Source organism: Argiope bruennichi, chromosome X1, assembly GCF_947563725.1.
Source record: "Argiope bruennichi chromosome X1, qqArgBrue1.1, whole genome shotgun sequence".
In the NCBI taxonomy this organism is placed as follows: Eukaryota; Metazoa; Arthropoda; class Arachnida; order Araneae; family Araneidae; genus Argiope; species Argiope bruennichi.
Window position 1 is genome coordinate 17284963 of NC_079162.1, and position 18674 is coordinate 17303636.

The 18674-nt window shown below is 32.2% G+C and overlaps 1 protein-coding gene across 2 annotated transcripts in view; it reads left to right on the plus strand.

Moving 5' to 3' along the window:
• LOC129958296 (rap guanine nucleotide exchange factor 1-like) overlaps positions 1-15237 on the plus strand; it is a 104062-nt gene extending 88825 nt beyond the window's left edge. For both annotated transcript variants that reach the window (XM_056070683.1, XM_056070682.1), the window contains exons 18-19: positions 10549-10680; positions 14718-15237. In XM_056070683.1, coding sequence (XP_055926658.1) covers positions 10549-10680; positions 14718-14850 — 265 coding nt within the window. In that variant the 3' untranslated portion in view covers positions 14851-15237. The remainder of the gene's footprint in view (positions 1-10548; positions 10681-14717) is intronic.
• Positions 15238-18674: the final 3437 nt, after the last annotated feature.

Below are 18674 nucleotides of genomic sequence, written 5' to 3' on the forward strand. Positions count from 1 at the left end.
AATATGCAAAGATGTTGAATTATTATTGGTATATAAATTTGTAATAATTTTCTCATTTATTTTTATAAAAATCTATAACTAGATTATATAAACTACAATCCTAAACTTTAAAATTATATATGATAAAGGATTTTCAATGATATATATAATTTGATTTTTTTTACCAATTTTCAAATAAATGTTTGACTCGAATTGGGTTTACATTTATTCTTGGTAAATTAAGTTTTTTCTTAATATCTTCAGATATAATAGAGAAAGTAGATCGTATGTCAGTAACAATATTTACATTATGTACCGCAGTATGAGGGTTAGATATATTGTCTAGGTTAGCTAGACTTGGTAAAATTGAGATGTGTTCAGACACTAGTAATTGTTCCTGTACCTCATTAGAAATATTTTCTGTTATTTATGGATTTTGAGAAGAAGTAAAAGATACTCCTGTGCATGGGGAAGACGACTTAGCTGTTATAGGAAGATTGGTCACAAATTGGGTTTGTCAAAAAAGACACACTTGTGTTCGATGATAAACATTTGGAATAATTTTTTATGGATAAATTCTACAGGGAGAAGGGGGTGATGTCTGTTGGAAATATAGGTTCAGATTTTGTTATTAGAATTGTTTGGATGTGGTCTTGCTAAATTTTGATAGTTTTGATCTCAATTTACAAAGGAAGTGTGGAATCTATTAATTAAATGAACATTAATTTAGGCACGAAAGATGCTGGTTTTCTTGTTCTGATTAGGGTTTCATTACTCCTGACTGGGCTTGATTGAGAAGGTTCCTACATTTTTAAAAATTTACCTTTGACTGTTAGCTATTCTGCAAGGGTTTTTATGCTTACTGATTATTTTAATTGAATTGGCAGTCTATCAATGAGACCTTCCAGAATGAGTTGTGGTTTAAAGCTAACTCTCTGCCAGAATTTATTTATTTTATTATTATTTTTTGTGTGAAAATAAACAATTAACTTAACATTTTTAAGTCAGTTTTACATTCGGAAAAGTCAGCAAAATTTACTGTATTTGGCTGAATAAATTGCTCAGTGATACACAGCACACATCATGAAAATTACTAATGATTAAACAGTAGTTTATCTAATAAGTTAGTGCTAATCCTTTTAAAAATTTGGCGATATTTTTAATTTTCACAAGTCAGTTTTTTTATTAACTTTACAAATTTTATCAAAGTATTCCAATCATAATTCCATTTTCTGGATCAAAAGGAATTATAGAGGGTTCTTTAGCTGTTTGTTCAGCTACACGGTTACTTTTACTATATCATTACTATTATTAGTTTCATTATCTTTTGAACTTAAACCTTGGGAATCAGTTACATTTATTTTAACTGGGTCAGTCATTTTGCCTTATCTTAAGAATATTTGTAACTTCGCGTGCTTGAGTGAAATGCATTTTGAGCATTTGGATAAAGATACTCTCATCTAGGTTAATTAAAACCCTTTTATTTTTGGGTTCATAGCACATGGATATATCGCATCACAAGAATATTTATAAGAAGTACATTAAAGACGTTTTTCACACAAAACATGCACACACACGCACAATTACTAGAGGAGGGAAAGGGGTCTGTTACACATTAATATAAATTTCAATTGGAACACATTCTTAAAACTGTACACAGTAGAAAAATAAGATTTATGGATTTGTTAAAAGACTTAGAAACACAATATTTTAAATAATATTCTAAAAAAGATTATTTGTTATTATATCATAATTTAAATATGCAATTCAAAATATAATAAGGAATACACAATATAAATCTGAAATTTCTGTAAGAAAAAATAATATCTATGAATTCACTTATTCTCTTTCATTTGTTGAGTCAGGGACGTATGCTGAAGAAGATTTTAAAAAACATTCTTAAGCATTTCAATCACTTGCTGATGAACCATAATCACAATAAAGCAAACATTTAGAACATCTTATTGGAAATGCAGTACATTTATAATGGAACAAGGCGAGGAAGATTGTGATGACAGTGGCACACATAAATGACATCAGTATCTGGATGGATCATTTGGCGCAGGGAAGGAACTTGTGAGTGAAGGTAGCCTCTCTAAGAAACGATGACATGGAGCACACAGAAAGATATTGAGCACAATATAGCAGGAATGCAACGCAGAACAAGAAGTATAGGTTACGCACGGCATAGGGTACTCCATCGGCGGCTTGGTTTGGACGATTGCAGCCGAAAGGTCGAGAAAAGTTGAAGCCTTGGGAAGCACGCCTTGAGCCAATCAGACACGGCTAACCAGGAATCGGTGTTTCGGCATCATCTAGTTTGAAATCTCGCCGGAACGTAGCAATAATCTCGCTTGCCTCTTCCTTATTTTATACGGAAGGCATATTATGTACAAGACAGAAACGAAAAGATTGTGTCAGTCTATATCGTGACACAAGCGCGAAAATGCAAGAAATTTTCCCTTCAGTGATTTTACTATGAGATTCTAATAGGAATTTCTTTCCCACTTGTCGACTTGGGTCAGGAAATCTTAGGTATCTTTTAAAAGGATGTGCAGGTATTAAAGATTCTGGTCTGGCAATGATTTTGTTAAGCACTTGTTAGAAATAATTAAATAAGAAGTGGGAATCGGGTCAGGAAATGAGAGAAAATTTTAGAATACAATAATACGAGCTAATTTAAGGTTACAAAAATAAGATATTGTTTTGGATTTTAATTAGATTATCATCTTTAAACACACACACAGTTGCATAATCGTGTGGATCGGTATAAACTTGTTAAAATTGCATAATCATAATTGAGTCATGCAAACCTTTCATTTACCCAGACCTCTGGAATCTAAATGATTGCAACCTTCACTATCTGGGTATAAAATTAGCTTCACTAAGTCTATAAAGATGCTGATCTTAGTGAAAATTATAGAAATTACTATTCCTAGTTGATATAAACTTGTTAAAATTTGGCCAACTGTACTTTTAGATACTAATAATGCGCGGCGCTCTATTCCTTAATGGTCTTGATATGGAAGTATCTATGAAACTGTCATAAATTCTCTAATAAACTTTTACCGAGTTAAACAGTATGTGAAAGTTGGAATAAAAAGATTTCTAGAATTAGCTGTGACTGCAATCTTCATTGAAACTTCTCCACATTCCACCAACAGAATTTTGCAACTGCAATAATAAACACACAAGAACAAACTGAAGTGTATATATTAATCACGAATTTCTGTTAAATAAGTTAGTGATGAGTTCTCATTCAATGACAGCCTTCTTCATTATTATTGAAACAGTTTAATTTTTTAGACGCTTTTAATAAATCCGTGCCAGATTCATATCTAAGCCGCGACCTGCGCTGCAAAGCAAAGCAGAATGCAGGAGGGGGGGGGAGAGATATAAAAATACATTCAGAGTCTATTTATCTTCAAACAGCAATTTTCCCTTACTCTAACTGAGCTTGCATTTATTTAGCTAAACGTGTGATATGACGTGTGTCATGCAATATTTCAGCTTCACTTAGAATAGTTAAAGTTTCATAAGATAAAACCTGAGAAATCAGAGGATCGAGTTACTTAGAAATGAAACTTTTTATATTTTTAAATTCGAATGGTTAAAAAAATTAATTGAAAAAATGCCGATAAGTTGAATGAATTGAATATGTATTAGAGTGGCACTTAACTATCGATTATTATCCGAAAGTTAAAATTTTGCTGCTCCCACCCCCTATTCTTGTACTAATAAAAAAAAAAAATCAGGACAGGTACAAAATTTTACATGAATCGGGAAACTATTAGACGACCCTCAAAGACCGTGAAATTGGAACAATCCTTGAAATAATATGAAAAATTTTAAAATGTTATTTTTTTAACAACACAATTTCCACAAGAAAAACGCAGTATTTTGTAGAACAATAATTTCTATAGAACGGGACATAATCTGAACATTAACATGAATATCTGACACGAACATTATTCTTTCTTAAAAGATGATTAATTAGTATTTCGTTTTTGTTTTTTTCCCGAATCTTTGACAACAATCTGTAAAACAAATCGTTTTTCATTTTCATCTTTTGCAAGGATGTTAATTGTTTGCAAGGATGTATTCCTTAATTAGTTTGACAGCTCTTTCTGCAGCATTATATACAAATTGTCTTTGTAATGTCAATTTTGTAATTCCTCTTTGTAACCTAGAACATCCTTTTATATTTAAGGGTCTCATCGAGGAAATCGGTACTGATAGAAAATCTCGCGAAGAAAGTTTTTATACTAGAGTTACAAAACATGAAAACTTGTAGTTTTATAAAGGAAATATATGTAATTTTGGTGCAGAATGTACCTATTTAGTTGATTCTTTTCCCTTTTCTTCACCTTTGTCTGGGTCGTGATTAAATTTAGCTCTGAGTGACTTTTTTTAACCATTTTGCTGATCATATAGCGGAAATATAAAATAAATTAATCTTCTAGGACAAATAAAATAGCGGGGGTTCATTCAAGCTGGGCGAATTAATGAAGAAGAGATCGACCAAAATGAAGTGCACAAACTCGTATTATTACCATAAAAACGGTTTAATGTATCTAGGATAGCATCATTACGAATAGAAACACAAATTGCTTCTGTGAAATTCTGTTCAATTTCTCTAGAATTCAATAAAAAGCTGCGCAGCTCACATATACATACACATTGTTTTGCGTCACATATATTCACACAGAAATAAATCCATACATATAATTATCTGCTATTAGCTAATCTCATCAGAGAAAAATCAACACCTTTGGTTAAAGTAAATTTCAATATGAAGATTTCCCTTCTTTATTAACACATGAAATAACTTATTTCGCAAAACAATTCACTAATCTGCAACTAATCTAACGAATGAATACGTTCTTAAAATTCAAATAAAAATCAAAATGAAAATTTTAGCTTGATGCTCATCTGTTGCGTTAACGGTTTGGTATATTAGCTCCAGTGGATTTCATGATTGCTCGCTTCCGCAGGTATTCTGATTATTTAATACTGGAACACACCATAGTGGAAACTTGATTTTGTACATAAATTTTATCTCTTTGTTCATAAATAAAATGCAGGGATCTGTTGCCGATAAAAAAAAAAAAAAAAAAAAAAACCGAACGAAAAAAAGGTTTTTTAGAAAAGGATCAGTTCCATTCTTTCTGTAGCAGTTTGTTGTTAAGGGAATAATTCCAAAAAACTCGGATCGGAAACACAGCTTCCTTTTTATATCAGGCCTCCTCACTTACTGATAAGCAATAAGAAAACGTTTCTCTATTGGCTAGAAATTCAATATCTTATGACAGATGCTATGAACTTTTTTTGAAGAAGGAAGGAAAGTTTTGTTAAAATTTGCCATTTCTTATTCGACTCGAGTAAGAAAAATAATCTTTTTAAAGAGTTCTTCAACCTATCTTATAACAAAAATTTATCTTGAAATATTTAAAATGTGAATATATAACTTGTCTTTTTCCATCCACTAGCATGACTTATCACTCCTGGTATACAAAAGGATATCTCGTTCTTCGGAATATTGGCAAAAAGGAGCATAGAAAACTCTAACAATTCTCGTAATTATCTCGCTGTTATTTCTGCGCAGATAGGTAATGTTCAAGATATTCAAGAATGATAAAACGGGCTTCATCAGACCCTTCATTGCTACTAATTATTAAATGTTCTTATCGAGTTTTGCCCAAGTTTCTGTAAAGTTTTTGAAAAGAGCCCATGTCCGAACTAGAAGTTGCACTCATCGATTTACTAGAAACAACCCCTCAAAACTAATTAAAAAACGTGATGACGGCGAAAAATATACGACACAGTCTGATTGAACAATTTTTTTTTAAAACTTTGTATAAGCACCATTTATTCGACTTGTGTTGCTTGTTGTTGTATCGTTACAAAGTGCCTGAATTTTATCGGTTGAATCCAATTTTTCTATTGCTCTGTAAACAACTATGCCCTGACTCTTGGGATTTCAGTAACTCCCAATAATTCCTCCTTGACTTGAAAAATTACTGTTATTATCTGCTATCAATCTACCTTTTCAACACCAGCGATTGCTAAAAGCAACTTTCCATCCCAGTGCAGCGCGAATTCTTGGCAATCGTGTAGGTTAAATCAGTTCTGAATTCTGCTTTTTCTGGCTTCTTTAAATTTTTTTCAAGGCATTAAAAAGATGTCCGATTTATTACTAAGTTTTTAGTATGACGCCTTAAAGCTTCTGTAGCAGACCTCAATGTGTAAACCCTATTTCTGCTTGATGTTAATCATCAGTTTTTGATGTATCAAATTGTCATTCCGTTTCTTCATAACTTTTTTTCTCCTCTAGCAGCTTCCATTGGAATGTGCTTTAGTGTTCTTCCTTCTTTGTGTTTTAATTTTTGATCTACACCAACCATCCTCTGTGACACAGAGGAATTAAGAAATTCTTATCTTCATTTTTCATGTGTCCCAAAGCATAAGCAAGAGTTATGTCAAAGAGATCTCCATAGTTTCACAAAATAATCTCTTTTTTTATACTTTCTTTGCTTCTGTTCTAGTTAAATTTTTCTTAAACCATTTCATTCTTTCATAGAATTAGACTAACTTATTAATGTTACAATCAGCTCTTCAAGTAGGAATTCATGCCGTTTGTCAAGAAAGAGAAATTTCTTGAATAACCAGTGTTGCACTTTCTTTCGTTGTCATGTTTACAACTATGTATAATAGAAAAAAAGGGCTAAATCATTGGAGTCGAACTACCTTCGAATAGACAAGTTTTAACTTGTCTGTTCGAAGGTAGTTCGGCTCCAATGATTTGATTTGAAATGTAGCGAACAAGAAATTAAATAGCTTGTGTGACAAACTATTTAAAGAAGTAGATACCATTTTGCATGTCTAGGAATAACAAGTCTTATACCAGCAGTGCAAATAGCTCTGAAACAATAACGGAAAAATGAATAATTAAAAATAACATATTTGGTTAGAAAGTAATAAACGAAGCACATAGTACATGAAAACAGAAAGTTTACAAAGTATGTTTATATAATCTTTAGAGCTGTAATTTTCGATTTGTCGAAACAAATCGATGTTTTTGAAAAAATGATTTTTCGATATTAGTGTTTGAAAAATATTGATTTATCTTTATCATGACCATAAATCTTGGTTCACAATAAAACGCGATGCAGGAAATCGGTACACACAATTAATTTTCGTTTTGGTTTTCTTTTAGTGTTTATTTTTGTTGCTCTTCATTGTTTTTCATCATTGTACATAATTTTTGTTAATATTTCAATAAATACTATCATATTTTAATATATAAAAATACTTGCTTTGAGCCTGTCATTTTGAAAAAAAAAAAAAAAAAAAAAAAAAAAAAATATTTTCTGTTCTCATAATTGAGAGATTCCATCTAAAAAATTCTATTTAAATATAATAAAAGAATTATATATCTTTCATTTTCAGATATATATACAATTCAAGCAAATTTGTTATGCTTTATTTATTTTAAACATCTGAAATATCTTCCATAAATAATGGAAAAGCAGTTTTGTAATTACTTTTAATACTTTAATGAATTAAGTTTAAAAATGACACAAATAACTGATTTCCAAATATATCTGTTCGGGAAACAGACCAAAACATTATTTAATTTTAATTACATTTTATACCATCTATCCAATGAATTAAGATATTAATTATTATTGCCATTAAAAATACAATAAATTAAATTTGAAATTCATAGCAGATATACTTAATTCAAACGTTGCCATTATTTATTAAGCATTTTTTTTACGAATCTAATTTCGTAAAAAAATTTCGTTTTTATACGAATCTAATTTCGTAATGCATTTCAAAAATTTACTTACTTATATACATTGTAAATTAAAATTCGATTTAAACGAAAGGCCTGTTTTTTTTTAAAATTTTTGATCTGATGATTTTTTAATGATTATATATATATATCCAAGATTTGAAAAGTAATTATCCGACGAAAAAAAAAAAAACAACAACACTGCACGAAATTATTATAACAGATAACTTTCAAATTCTGTGTTCCAGATATAAACAAAAATAAAAACAGCAACACAAGATTGAAATTTTCAGTTGCGAATTGGAGTTAAAAATTTAGGGCATGTTTGTATTTCTTTTTGATCACATGCAATTTGGGGTAAAAAATGCAACAGCCTTTAAAGTCTCAGATCTCTCAATAATAATGCATTTAAAGGAGATTACTATCAGCGTTTTTAACGAAAGACAGAATTGCAATGCGAACGCTTAATCTTCACCATAAAATCCTTTCTACACATATAACATATGTTATGTACTTGTCCTAACATTGGTTTTTTGCATAAATGGTAACAACACATGTGAAATGAAACTTTATGTCAATGCCGTTTTTGTGAAAGGAAATCCTTTCCCGTCCGTCTTGTGGGGTACAGGAATGAATGACTGAATTCAATTTTATGACTGAATTTTAAGGCATTGTTTTGTATATCAGTAGAAAATATGTTGGTGTTTTATTAAAACAATCTTCATTCTTTTCTATAGCATGCATTTTTATATTTTCAAAAATATATAATTTTTCTTGTTTTATATCTTTAACAGGGTGCATAGCGTCGTGAAAAGTGCTTATTATGAAAAAATGTCCTGAAAAAGTGCTTAATTTTCTCGAGAAATGAAAAGAAAGCTGTGGTCTAAACATGGGTCTAAACCTTATATCTCTTTACCGGATGTATCAAAGGGAAGGAAAAAAAAAAAAAAAAAATAGAAGAAACAACACAGGGTGAAATGGATACTGGGGTTGCAAGACATATAAAGACAATGCTTCATTAATCTATTTTTCCGCTCTCTCTTTCTTCAACAATGAGCTTTGCTTTTTATTAAAATACTGAAATAATTACAGGAAGGGGCAGTATGAAATAAGTACCGTGCCATACTTGTTGCGATTTCGAAAAACATTCGAATTTCAATTTTCAGTGTTTTAGATGTTGAAGAATTTATTTAAATTATTTGCAATTTAACCTTTTATGTGTGGTTAAAGAAAATTACGCAGATTGGCGCGATCAGTGGAAAATAAGAAAACAGCAGGATAAATTTGGTGTGCGAAAAAGAGATTATTAAACTGGAGAAAAGCCGCTCTAAAAACAGTAACATATTCAGTCATCATTCTCATTAATATGTGTTTTGAAGCTATCCCTTGAGCGACCTATTAAAGGGATTTTACTGAATTATGTTGAATTGTAATTAAGTGCTCTGTTATTATGTTAGTTGATCCTTAAAATGTATTATGCTGAGGTTTTAACTTGAAGTCTTAAATTTTCAATGTACTTTATTTCTCTCACGGTTTTTTTTTCCCCCTTAATGTCACCATCCATTTGAAAATTATTTGTTGCAGCAGTCTTGCTAAATTTTAATTTTTACTTAGTGTAAAAAAAAAAAAAAAACCTTGCTGGATTTGGTACTTAAAATTTTTAAAGAAACAGTACAAAACGTTATTCAAAACTTTTATTCTTTTGGGTTCATATTCTACCATTTTATAACGACTTTTTCGTTCTATAACTCTTATAGAAATTCTTTCCCCCCAATAAAACCTCTCTTTGTTATAAAAGTTTGTCCAACCCGCAGTATATACCATTGAAATTTGGTGCATGAGATTTGGAACGTTATTTTTGGTTATTAAAAATTGAAACTACTTAATTTTACTTATTAAAGGCATTATTATGTCGTTTTCCTTTTTTTTTTTTATGCAGATTGAAAGAAACTGATATTTTCTAAATCAGCAGTAAAAACTGTAAAATTTTAAAAATTACTATATTATTAAAAAAAGCTAAATATGATAAATTGTAATATCAAAAAGGATAAATTGTAATTATAAAATGCTGACATTGCTTTGACATTAACACACTTTATTAAAGGAATTTTAACTAAATTATTTTATAAATGTTTTTATTGTATAAAAAAACGGATATTCTTATGACATAAATTGAAAATTCCGTTTATTTGTTGTTCTGATTAATCAATATATTAAGAGATGTTTTTTATAATTTATAATAGCAATACATGAATAATGAAATCATGATATATCGAGAAATATCGATATATGTTGGACAGTATATCGCGATGAAGTTCGGTCATTAAAGATAGGACAGAAAAGTTAAATCTGGAGAAGCGTGCGAAAAGCCCAAGCCAGCACAGCACGAAAGTTAAAATGAGAGTAGTTTTTATAAAGCTGTTTGAATTTAAGTGGATAAAAATAATTAAATTTAAAAATACTAATAATTTGAATTTATCTCATATGATTAAAAATGATTAAATATTTCTGACTTATAAAATGGATATGGAATTAGATAAATGAACTACAATTGAAATATTTGCAGCTTGGAATAGGAAGATTGAATTTTGTTTATTACATGTATTAAATACTTTTTTATTAAATGCATTAAGGGAAAACACAAGCATTTTTAAAAGTGGCATTTTTTAATTCTTTTAAATACAATTATTTTAACTCTCCTCTATATTCTTGAAGTTATTTTGTTGAATTTTGAAATATTTTCTGTATCTTTATTTTCCGTTTTTCAATAGCGGACTGATTCTACAGGATTTGACTTTTGTCCATATCGGGAATAGTGACATGCTAACAGAAGATGCTATAAACTTTTCCAAGAGATGGCAACAGTTCAATATTCTGGACAATATGAGGAGATTTAAGAATTGGTAATTTATTCTATTAATTAACAATGTTTTATTGGCTTAATTTTTTAAAAACTTTAGCTTTGTACAAGTATGCCCTTATGATTACATAACGAAATTATTATTTTGTTAGGCTTTCTTTAAATTGGGATAATATATTGGGCAGCGTCTTAGTTTGTTTAAATATGCATTTATTCTATTTTATAAAATATGGATGCTTCTAATTTCATTTCTGTATTCATCTATGAAAAATATTTGTATTGATTTATGTAATTTCTTCAGCCTTAAAAATCAAATAATGAACTCTTCAGAAACATAATAATAGAAAAATATATCAAAAATTAAAAAAAAAAAATTAGTCCATCACTTATAAATCTTTTTTAAAATCATATTCATTCCCCTAAAAATGCTCTTTTTATGTAAATATACATTTCGAAAAAAACTTTTGGTTTACTTTTTATTATTTTTTGGTTTTGTTTTCAAATTTTAGCTGTCAGTTATTCATGACTATTAATGATGACTATGTTATTCATGCCTTTGATACGTTTTTTTTAAATATTGAAATCAGCTTTAGATTTTTTTGTAAATATTTTTAATTTAATTTGATTATTTGATAAGATATACAGGTATAAGACAAATTAGCTGGAACACCTGTGAAATAGTGTACAATTTTAATTAGTAGGGAGTTGGGCTACTATTGGCTCGAATTACAGCTTGTATCCGACGTAGGATTGACAAAGGCCGTACACAAAGTTTTAGGGAATTCGCAACCATTCCTCCTGCAGAGCTGTCTCGAGTTCAGGTAGTGTGCATGGGGAAAGAAACCGAACACTGACTTTGTTTTCAAAACCTCCACAAAGGCTCAATAATGTTGAGATTAGGGGACTGAGAACACCACGTGAGATGTTCCACTTCATCATCTATGCTCATCTAACCATGTTTGAATATAGCGAGTACTATGTACAGGGGTGGCGTCATCTTGGAATAAAAGGCGTTCTTAAAGAAACAGTCTGAAGCATAGGGTGCAAATGATCTGTGAGAATATTACAACAATGCTTGCCTCAGAACTATGAGTGGCCCCAAGTCACGCCCAGATATAGCTCCCCACACCAGCACAGAGCCCCCTGCATGCTTCATGGTAGGAACCAGACAGTCAACACGAAATGCTCCTGCTGCTGGTCTGGAATAATGTAAATGATAATTCGTCAGACCAGATTACATGTTCCAATAGCTATTATGTCCAGTTTTGGTGGTCTTGGCACCACTGTCTTCACATCATAGCATTCTGCGGCGACACTAAAGACTTTCGGATGGCTACTTAGCCGTAAATGGTCGCAGTATGCATCTCCTGTTGGATAATTTTTGGGGATGCGGGGTTCTAGAGATGGGTATTCATCTCGAAGGCTATCTACAGCAGTGTTGTCTTACGTTCTCGGACGACTATCCTCTTCAACTCTCGTCTGTCCCGATCGGTCATCTTCGATTTTGACCCACTGTTCCGCTTCGCAGACTACACCTTTCCTAGTTTTGTTATAACCCTTGATTCAGTGATCCTTGGAGCACCCATAAGGTTGGCTGTTCTACACGAGCGTTAGAACTGAGTGAGCTCCAATAATCATGCCTCTTGGAACGTCGCAGAGGTCGGACATAATGACGCTGTACTGGGAACAGAACTTTCTCCTTCGACTCTAACACTGGCATATGCTCGATTGACACCTTCCCTTTCATCACCACTAAGTGGCAGACAGTTGCGACACGTGACGGCTCTGTATTGATCTGTCAAATTCCGATAAAATCCGAAATAGGTATATATATGTACATACATACATACATGCAGAGTGGTTATAATTAAACTTCCCCTATAAACAGCACGCAAACGGGTGAATGGATTGCAACGAAATTTGGTATATAGACTATACACGAGATGCGCTCACGGAATATCGGGAAAAAAAAAAAAAAAAAAAAATTAGTTCCAAAATGTCCACCAGAGGGTGCCTTTTCCGAAAAAACGTTAAATTTAACACAATAAACGACCGAAACGGAATACAGAAACAATATTAACATTTATTGACTAGTTTTTGACAACATTGTCGTCGAACCATATTAAGTAAAGGCACGGAAAAAATAGCAGTACGCTGTTTGGCGGGGGAGGGGAACAGTTTTTAGAAACAAGAACAGATTAGGACGAAATTGCACTAGAGGAGCAGTTATTAATCGTGTCCCGGATGATGTAGCAAAAGGTGCTCCATGCAGCCACCCTCATTCACTTTCAAAATTTCAAGTCGATGGACAGTGTGTTCAACAGCAGATCGTAACTGATTAGTTGTGATGCTTCGCACATGATGCGTTATGATGTTCTTTAAGTCATTAAACGTCGCAACACTTCCACGATACATCAGCCTTTTTAAGTGACGTCATAACCAGTAATCGCATGGATTTAGATCCGGCGAAAGTGGTGGCAATGGATTACGAAAGAAGCAACTAATAATACGTCCGTCTGTGAAGTGTTGGAGCAATAGTGCCTTGACTGTTGGATATGTGGGGATTCATGGATATGGGGGGGGCGCATCGTCCTGCATGAAAATGGTCGATGTAAGGACCTGCCTTTGCTGTAGTTGCGGCACAACAAGCGTCTGCGGCATGTCATGGTACCGACGGCCCGTAACGAAACATGTGACAGGACCACGTGCAGTTATTTCCTCAAAGAAGAATGGCCCAAGGATGAATGTCGCTGTGAATCCACACCAGACAGTCACCTTCGGAGAATGTAGGGGAATTTCAGTGTGCATGCGCAGATTTTCTTCAGGCCAAATGCGGCAATTCTGTGTGTTGAGTTAGAAATGAGCCTCGTCGCTCCACAGAATATTCCAAGGCCATGATCTCATTCCAGTCATTCTGTTGAGAAAATTCACTGCGAATGAGAGACGTTGTGGCTTGTCCCTATCAAGCACTTGTTATCCTCTTGGGTATGGTGGATCTTGTATGGGAAGTAGTGCATTACATTTTTGAGTACTTTTCGGACGGTGCTGTAAGAACAGCCTGTCTGTCAAGAAATTGCACGTCCGCTACTACCCCCAAACTCTGATATATGTGTCTGTGCTCAACAGCTGTTCTTGAGGGCATCAAAAAGTACCGGTGTGACAGATTTACGGCTTCTTCCAGGTTGAAAGTCCCCGTCGCTTCAAATCTCTTAATCAAGGTCCGGATACCTTTAGTAGACACTGACCCACTCCATAGGTTCTTTACACGACGAAATTCATGAACTGCAGCAGAAGTATTCCCCATGTTTTCGTAAAATGACTTCACCAATAACGCACGGTCAAGTAAAGATACCATCATCATAACAACCGGAAACATCGACATAAAACATGACAACGCCCGTTATGTTTTAAGTCAAAATAAGTCATAACCTAACCTGTTTTCCATAAAGCTTCCTCTTCACAAGCATGCAAATCTCGACATTTTTTCCCCAGAACTGACAGATTTTCCCGGTTTTACATTTTATTACTCATAATTCTTGTTCTGGAATGATAATATTGTTTCTGTATTCGGTTTTGGTCGTTTATTGTGTTAAATTTAATATTTTCCCGGAAAAAGCGCCTTCTGGTGGACATTTTGGAACTAAATTTTTTTTTTTTTCGAAATTCCGTGAGCGCATGTCGTGAATAGTCTATATACCAAATTTCATTGCAATGCGTTGTCACCCGTTTGCTGTTTATAGAGGAAGTTGAATTATAACCATCCTGTGGTGTGTGTGTGTGTGTGTGTGTGCGTGTGCGTGTGCGTGTGCGTGTGTGTGTGTCGCTTTCTTTTCTTTAAAAAAAGAAGCATTTTCATTTCCTTTTTTCTTACAGAAAGGGATGCACCATTGATTGCTGTAAATATAGTGTATATAGTGTTAATATATGACACCACACAGTTTCAAAGAAATTATTAAGGCCAATAAACGAACCTTTATATATTTCTAGATATTAAAATATTCTTTGCTTCAGAATAGCAATTTTCATGAAACTCTGTATTTCAAGTGATTTCTTATATTTACATGTCCTTTTGTTTTTCAGTCAATATCCGGTGAAAAAAAACGAGCAAATCATATCTTTCTTCAACAATTTTGATGATTATCTTTGTGAAGAAGCAATGTGGCAAATCTCGGAAACGATTAAGCCTAGAGGAGGGAGAAGAAAAGAAATGTGATCAAATTTGATTTCTGTGGTAGCTCCTTTATATCCTCTTAAAGTGCCTGCTTCTTAAGATATTTTAATTTGTATTTAATGTATTTTAATGCATCGTCATGATAAATTATTTCATTTGATATGCTTTCATTGTATGATAGTCTCATTTGAGTAAAACTAAGAGGTAACTGCTAATATTTGGGTTGTTTGCTGAGATAACATTTAAGATATGCAGCTACATATATGTTTTCTGAGCGCTTTTATGTAATTATTTTTTAAGCTGATAGATGTTTTGTTGAAAGCTTTTTTGCCTTGTAACATACTTGTATAATAAAATAATTTGCTAATACATAATTGTGCATTTGATGTTACAGAAGAGCTATGTATTAAAGCTATTTTGAAAGTCTGCTGTTATTTATTGTTCTCATTTTTTTTCTATATTACTTGAAACCATTGAATTGCATTACATTACATTTGCACACATTTCGATTCGAAGCATTAAAAATGTTCGCATAGAATTGTGAATGCAATCCAGTTAAAATCTTTTTTTTTTTTTCTATCTACATACGAAACTACATATTTCCAGAACTTAATAGGCGAAACTCTGTTGAGTTGCATTATACATTATAATTCTAGTCGGATTGGATACATTCCGCCTTTTTGATGAGTTATAGGTGCCTAAGGCGTATACAATAAGTGCTGCTAATGCAGCCAGTTGACGTTTTAGTGTTTTTTTTTTTAAATTATTTTTTAAGCGTTTAAACAGACTTTCATTGTAAATGAAGTAAAAAAAAAAAAGTTACTTTTGTTCTTCGAACTGAATAGGGCAGTAACATTTACTGTGTTATAGATATTTACTTGACTTTCAAAACGATTGCTGTTTTTTGATGTGATAAATCTACTGATCACATTGTAACACAGTGGTTGTTGATGTAACACGTGCGAAATCTGATAGTATTTTTAACGCTTTTCAAAAATATGAGATGAATTTTCTCAAAATATTTATGGTTCATACATGGATCACACAGAGTGCCTAGCGGCATGAAAAGTGCTTAATTTTGAAAAAAGCCCATAATACACTTAATTTTGTTGAAAAGTGCAAAAATTTTTTGTTTGTTCCCGCAACCGGTGAATACGATACATCGGATACACAACATTAATCTTTGTTTACCGGATGTACCAAGAAAGAAAAATCGGCGAAAATGAATTCGTGGAAGGCATCCAGAAGTTTCAACACATATTAAGTTCACGCTTAATGAATATTTTCCCCTTGCTAACTCTTTCTTGGACAATAATACCACCGTGATTGAAGTATTGGAATGGTTAGACCGCAGGGCCTGTACGAAATACGTATTATGCCAAATTTGTTGCAATTTGAGAAACTTTCGCTGTCTGGAAGACTAAAGATGAAAGGAGTTCGAAAATTTTATTTATGCGTTTAAGTGTGTGTTTATGGCTTCTTAAAAAAGGGATACGCAGATTGGCTTCGGTCGACGAAACATAAGATTAAGGTAAGATGTATTTGGTGTGCAAAAGAAACTGGGCATGGCAGAAATTGCTCTAAAAACATACTTGAAAGATATGTACTATATATAACCATTTTTATTCTTATTGCTGTGAAGCCTGTTTTTCACGTTACACTTCGGTCATCGTTCTCGTTAATATGTTTTGAGGCGATTCCTTGAACGACCTACGAAAAGGACTTTACAGTACAATATTGAATTAAAATTTAGTGTATTGTATAACTACTTGAGTCGACTACTTAAAATTCAGTGTGATAAAATTTTAATTTGTAGCCTTGTGTTTTTAGTGATAATTATTTTTTTGCAGCGGACTTTTGAAAATTACCATTTGTTGAACTAATTTTGTCTAATGTTAGTTTTTTTTTTTTTTAAATTCTGTTAGCTCCGATATATAAAAAATATAAATAATTTTAAGAAACCTTTTTTCCTCGATTTTTTGAGGCTTTTGCTTCTCTCTCTCTAACTCTTACACTTTTTTGTTTCCCAGTGAAATCTCTCTTTCACTCTCCATCACACCCTCCCTCTCTCTATATATAATAGTTTGTCTGATTTACAGAGGAACACATAGCTTAAACCACGGAATTAAGGAATGTGAAATTTGGCTTAAAGTTCTAGGATATTAAAGCTCACTAAGAACGGATTTTTCAAAATTTTTACAAGTTTAATTTAAAAAAAAATTAAAATCTTAGCCTTTCCGCCATAATATTAAAGAATATTGTCTCACGATATTCTTTATTTTTACTCCGTCTCAAAGATTAAAAAAAAAAAAAAAAAGCTTTTTAATAATTCCAGTTTTGTTTGAATAAATGCTTTTTTTTTTTTTTTTTTTTTTAAGTTTTGGATACAATTTGTAACCGTGATTTTTATTATAATGGAATTCAAAACAGTTTATTTATTTTATCAAATCTTTGAGTTATGTGATTTTACACTGTTAACATCATACTAAAAGATAAAAACATTAAAAGTGATTTCTTTGGATCTCTGTTCATCAAAGGATTGAGTATTTCCCGAAGTCCTTCCGTCACTTAAGCCGCTGTTGTTTCTTTACGTTGGTAGCCTAGAATTTGTTTCCTGCTCCATTTCCTTTAAAAGCATAGAAAGTTTTGCCTTAACTGTGATAGTAATAGAAAGATTTTCCGATTATCCATTTTCAAATTTGATGCTCTTTTCTAGTATTTTGATGGATGTCGTCCTCTTTGAAAGCTTCAGAGAAATTCTGCCCACTCGCATTCCATCAATAAAATCTTACCATTCTCCAGGGCTTTTCAGAACGGAAGAAGTTCGTTATCAGTACATGTTTTTATTCAGTTCTAATAAGAAAACCTGTCTCAAAAACCCATTACCGGTCACTAAATTAAGCGAAAAGTATCACTTAAAGCATTTGTAAATTATTCTCCAAAATAAATAACTAAATAAAACAGTACTACCGATTTTCTCTTGAATGTATTCACAGAAGGGCTATTTAAAAAATGGAATTTAATTTAGATAATTTATCTTTGGACAAGCGTAAATTAACTTATGGTAACTGTACATTACTTAGCTATTTATGAGGTATATGTCTAAGCAAATTATAATGCATAATTGAAGAAGAAATTGATTGCTGTTGCTTTTACCCTGAAACAAAACGAAATTTGTTTCTTTAGAAATGTACAATTAAATACTAGGTGATTAAAATTAAAACACCTCAACTCTGAACTCTCTATAAAGCGAACTTCTCATTGTAAAGAGTCCAAAATTGGTGAACATACTATTCAAGACATGGAGAGACGGATTACGCGAAAAAAAATTAGTTCGAGAAACCTTAATAGATGACGCTCTACGATAAAAAAAAATTGGCAGAAAAGACTCAAAATACACATTTGTAACACATTTTATTCGAACGTATCAAACATTCAGGCACAAGGACCTTATTGATGTTTACCAGCTTGTTCAACTGCAGATTCTAATGGGTCGATTGAGATGTTTCTCACATGCAGAATAATACTGTCTCAAATCTGCCAAGGTTAGCAGAAGACCTCGATAAACAAGATTTTTTAAGTATCCCCAAAGCCGAAAATCGCAGGGATCAAGATGAGTAGAATGAGATGGTCAGGTTGCCGGCAATGCACAATTAATTACTCTATCATTAGTAAAATATTAACGAAGAAACTGTTGTATACAGAGTCCAATGTGTGGAGGCGCTTCATCTTGCAGCAAGGTAACTAAAGCAAGATATTGGTGCTGTTGCATTTGGGATGCAGCAAAATCTTCTAGCATCTTTTGGTACTTGCTGGTCCTTTGCTTAAAGTCGACGAAACTCTCGAAGAGCAGCTGCAGCATTTCC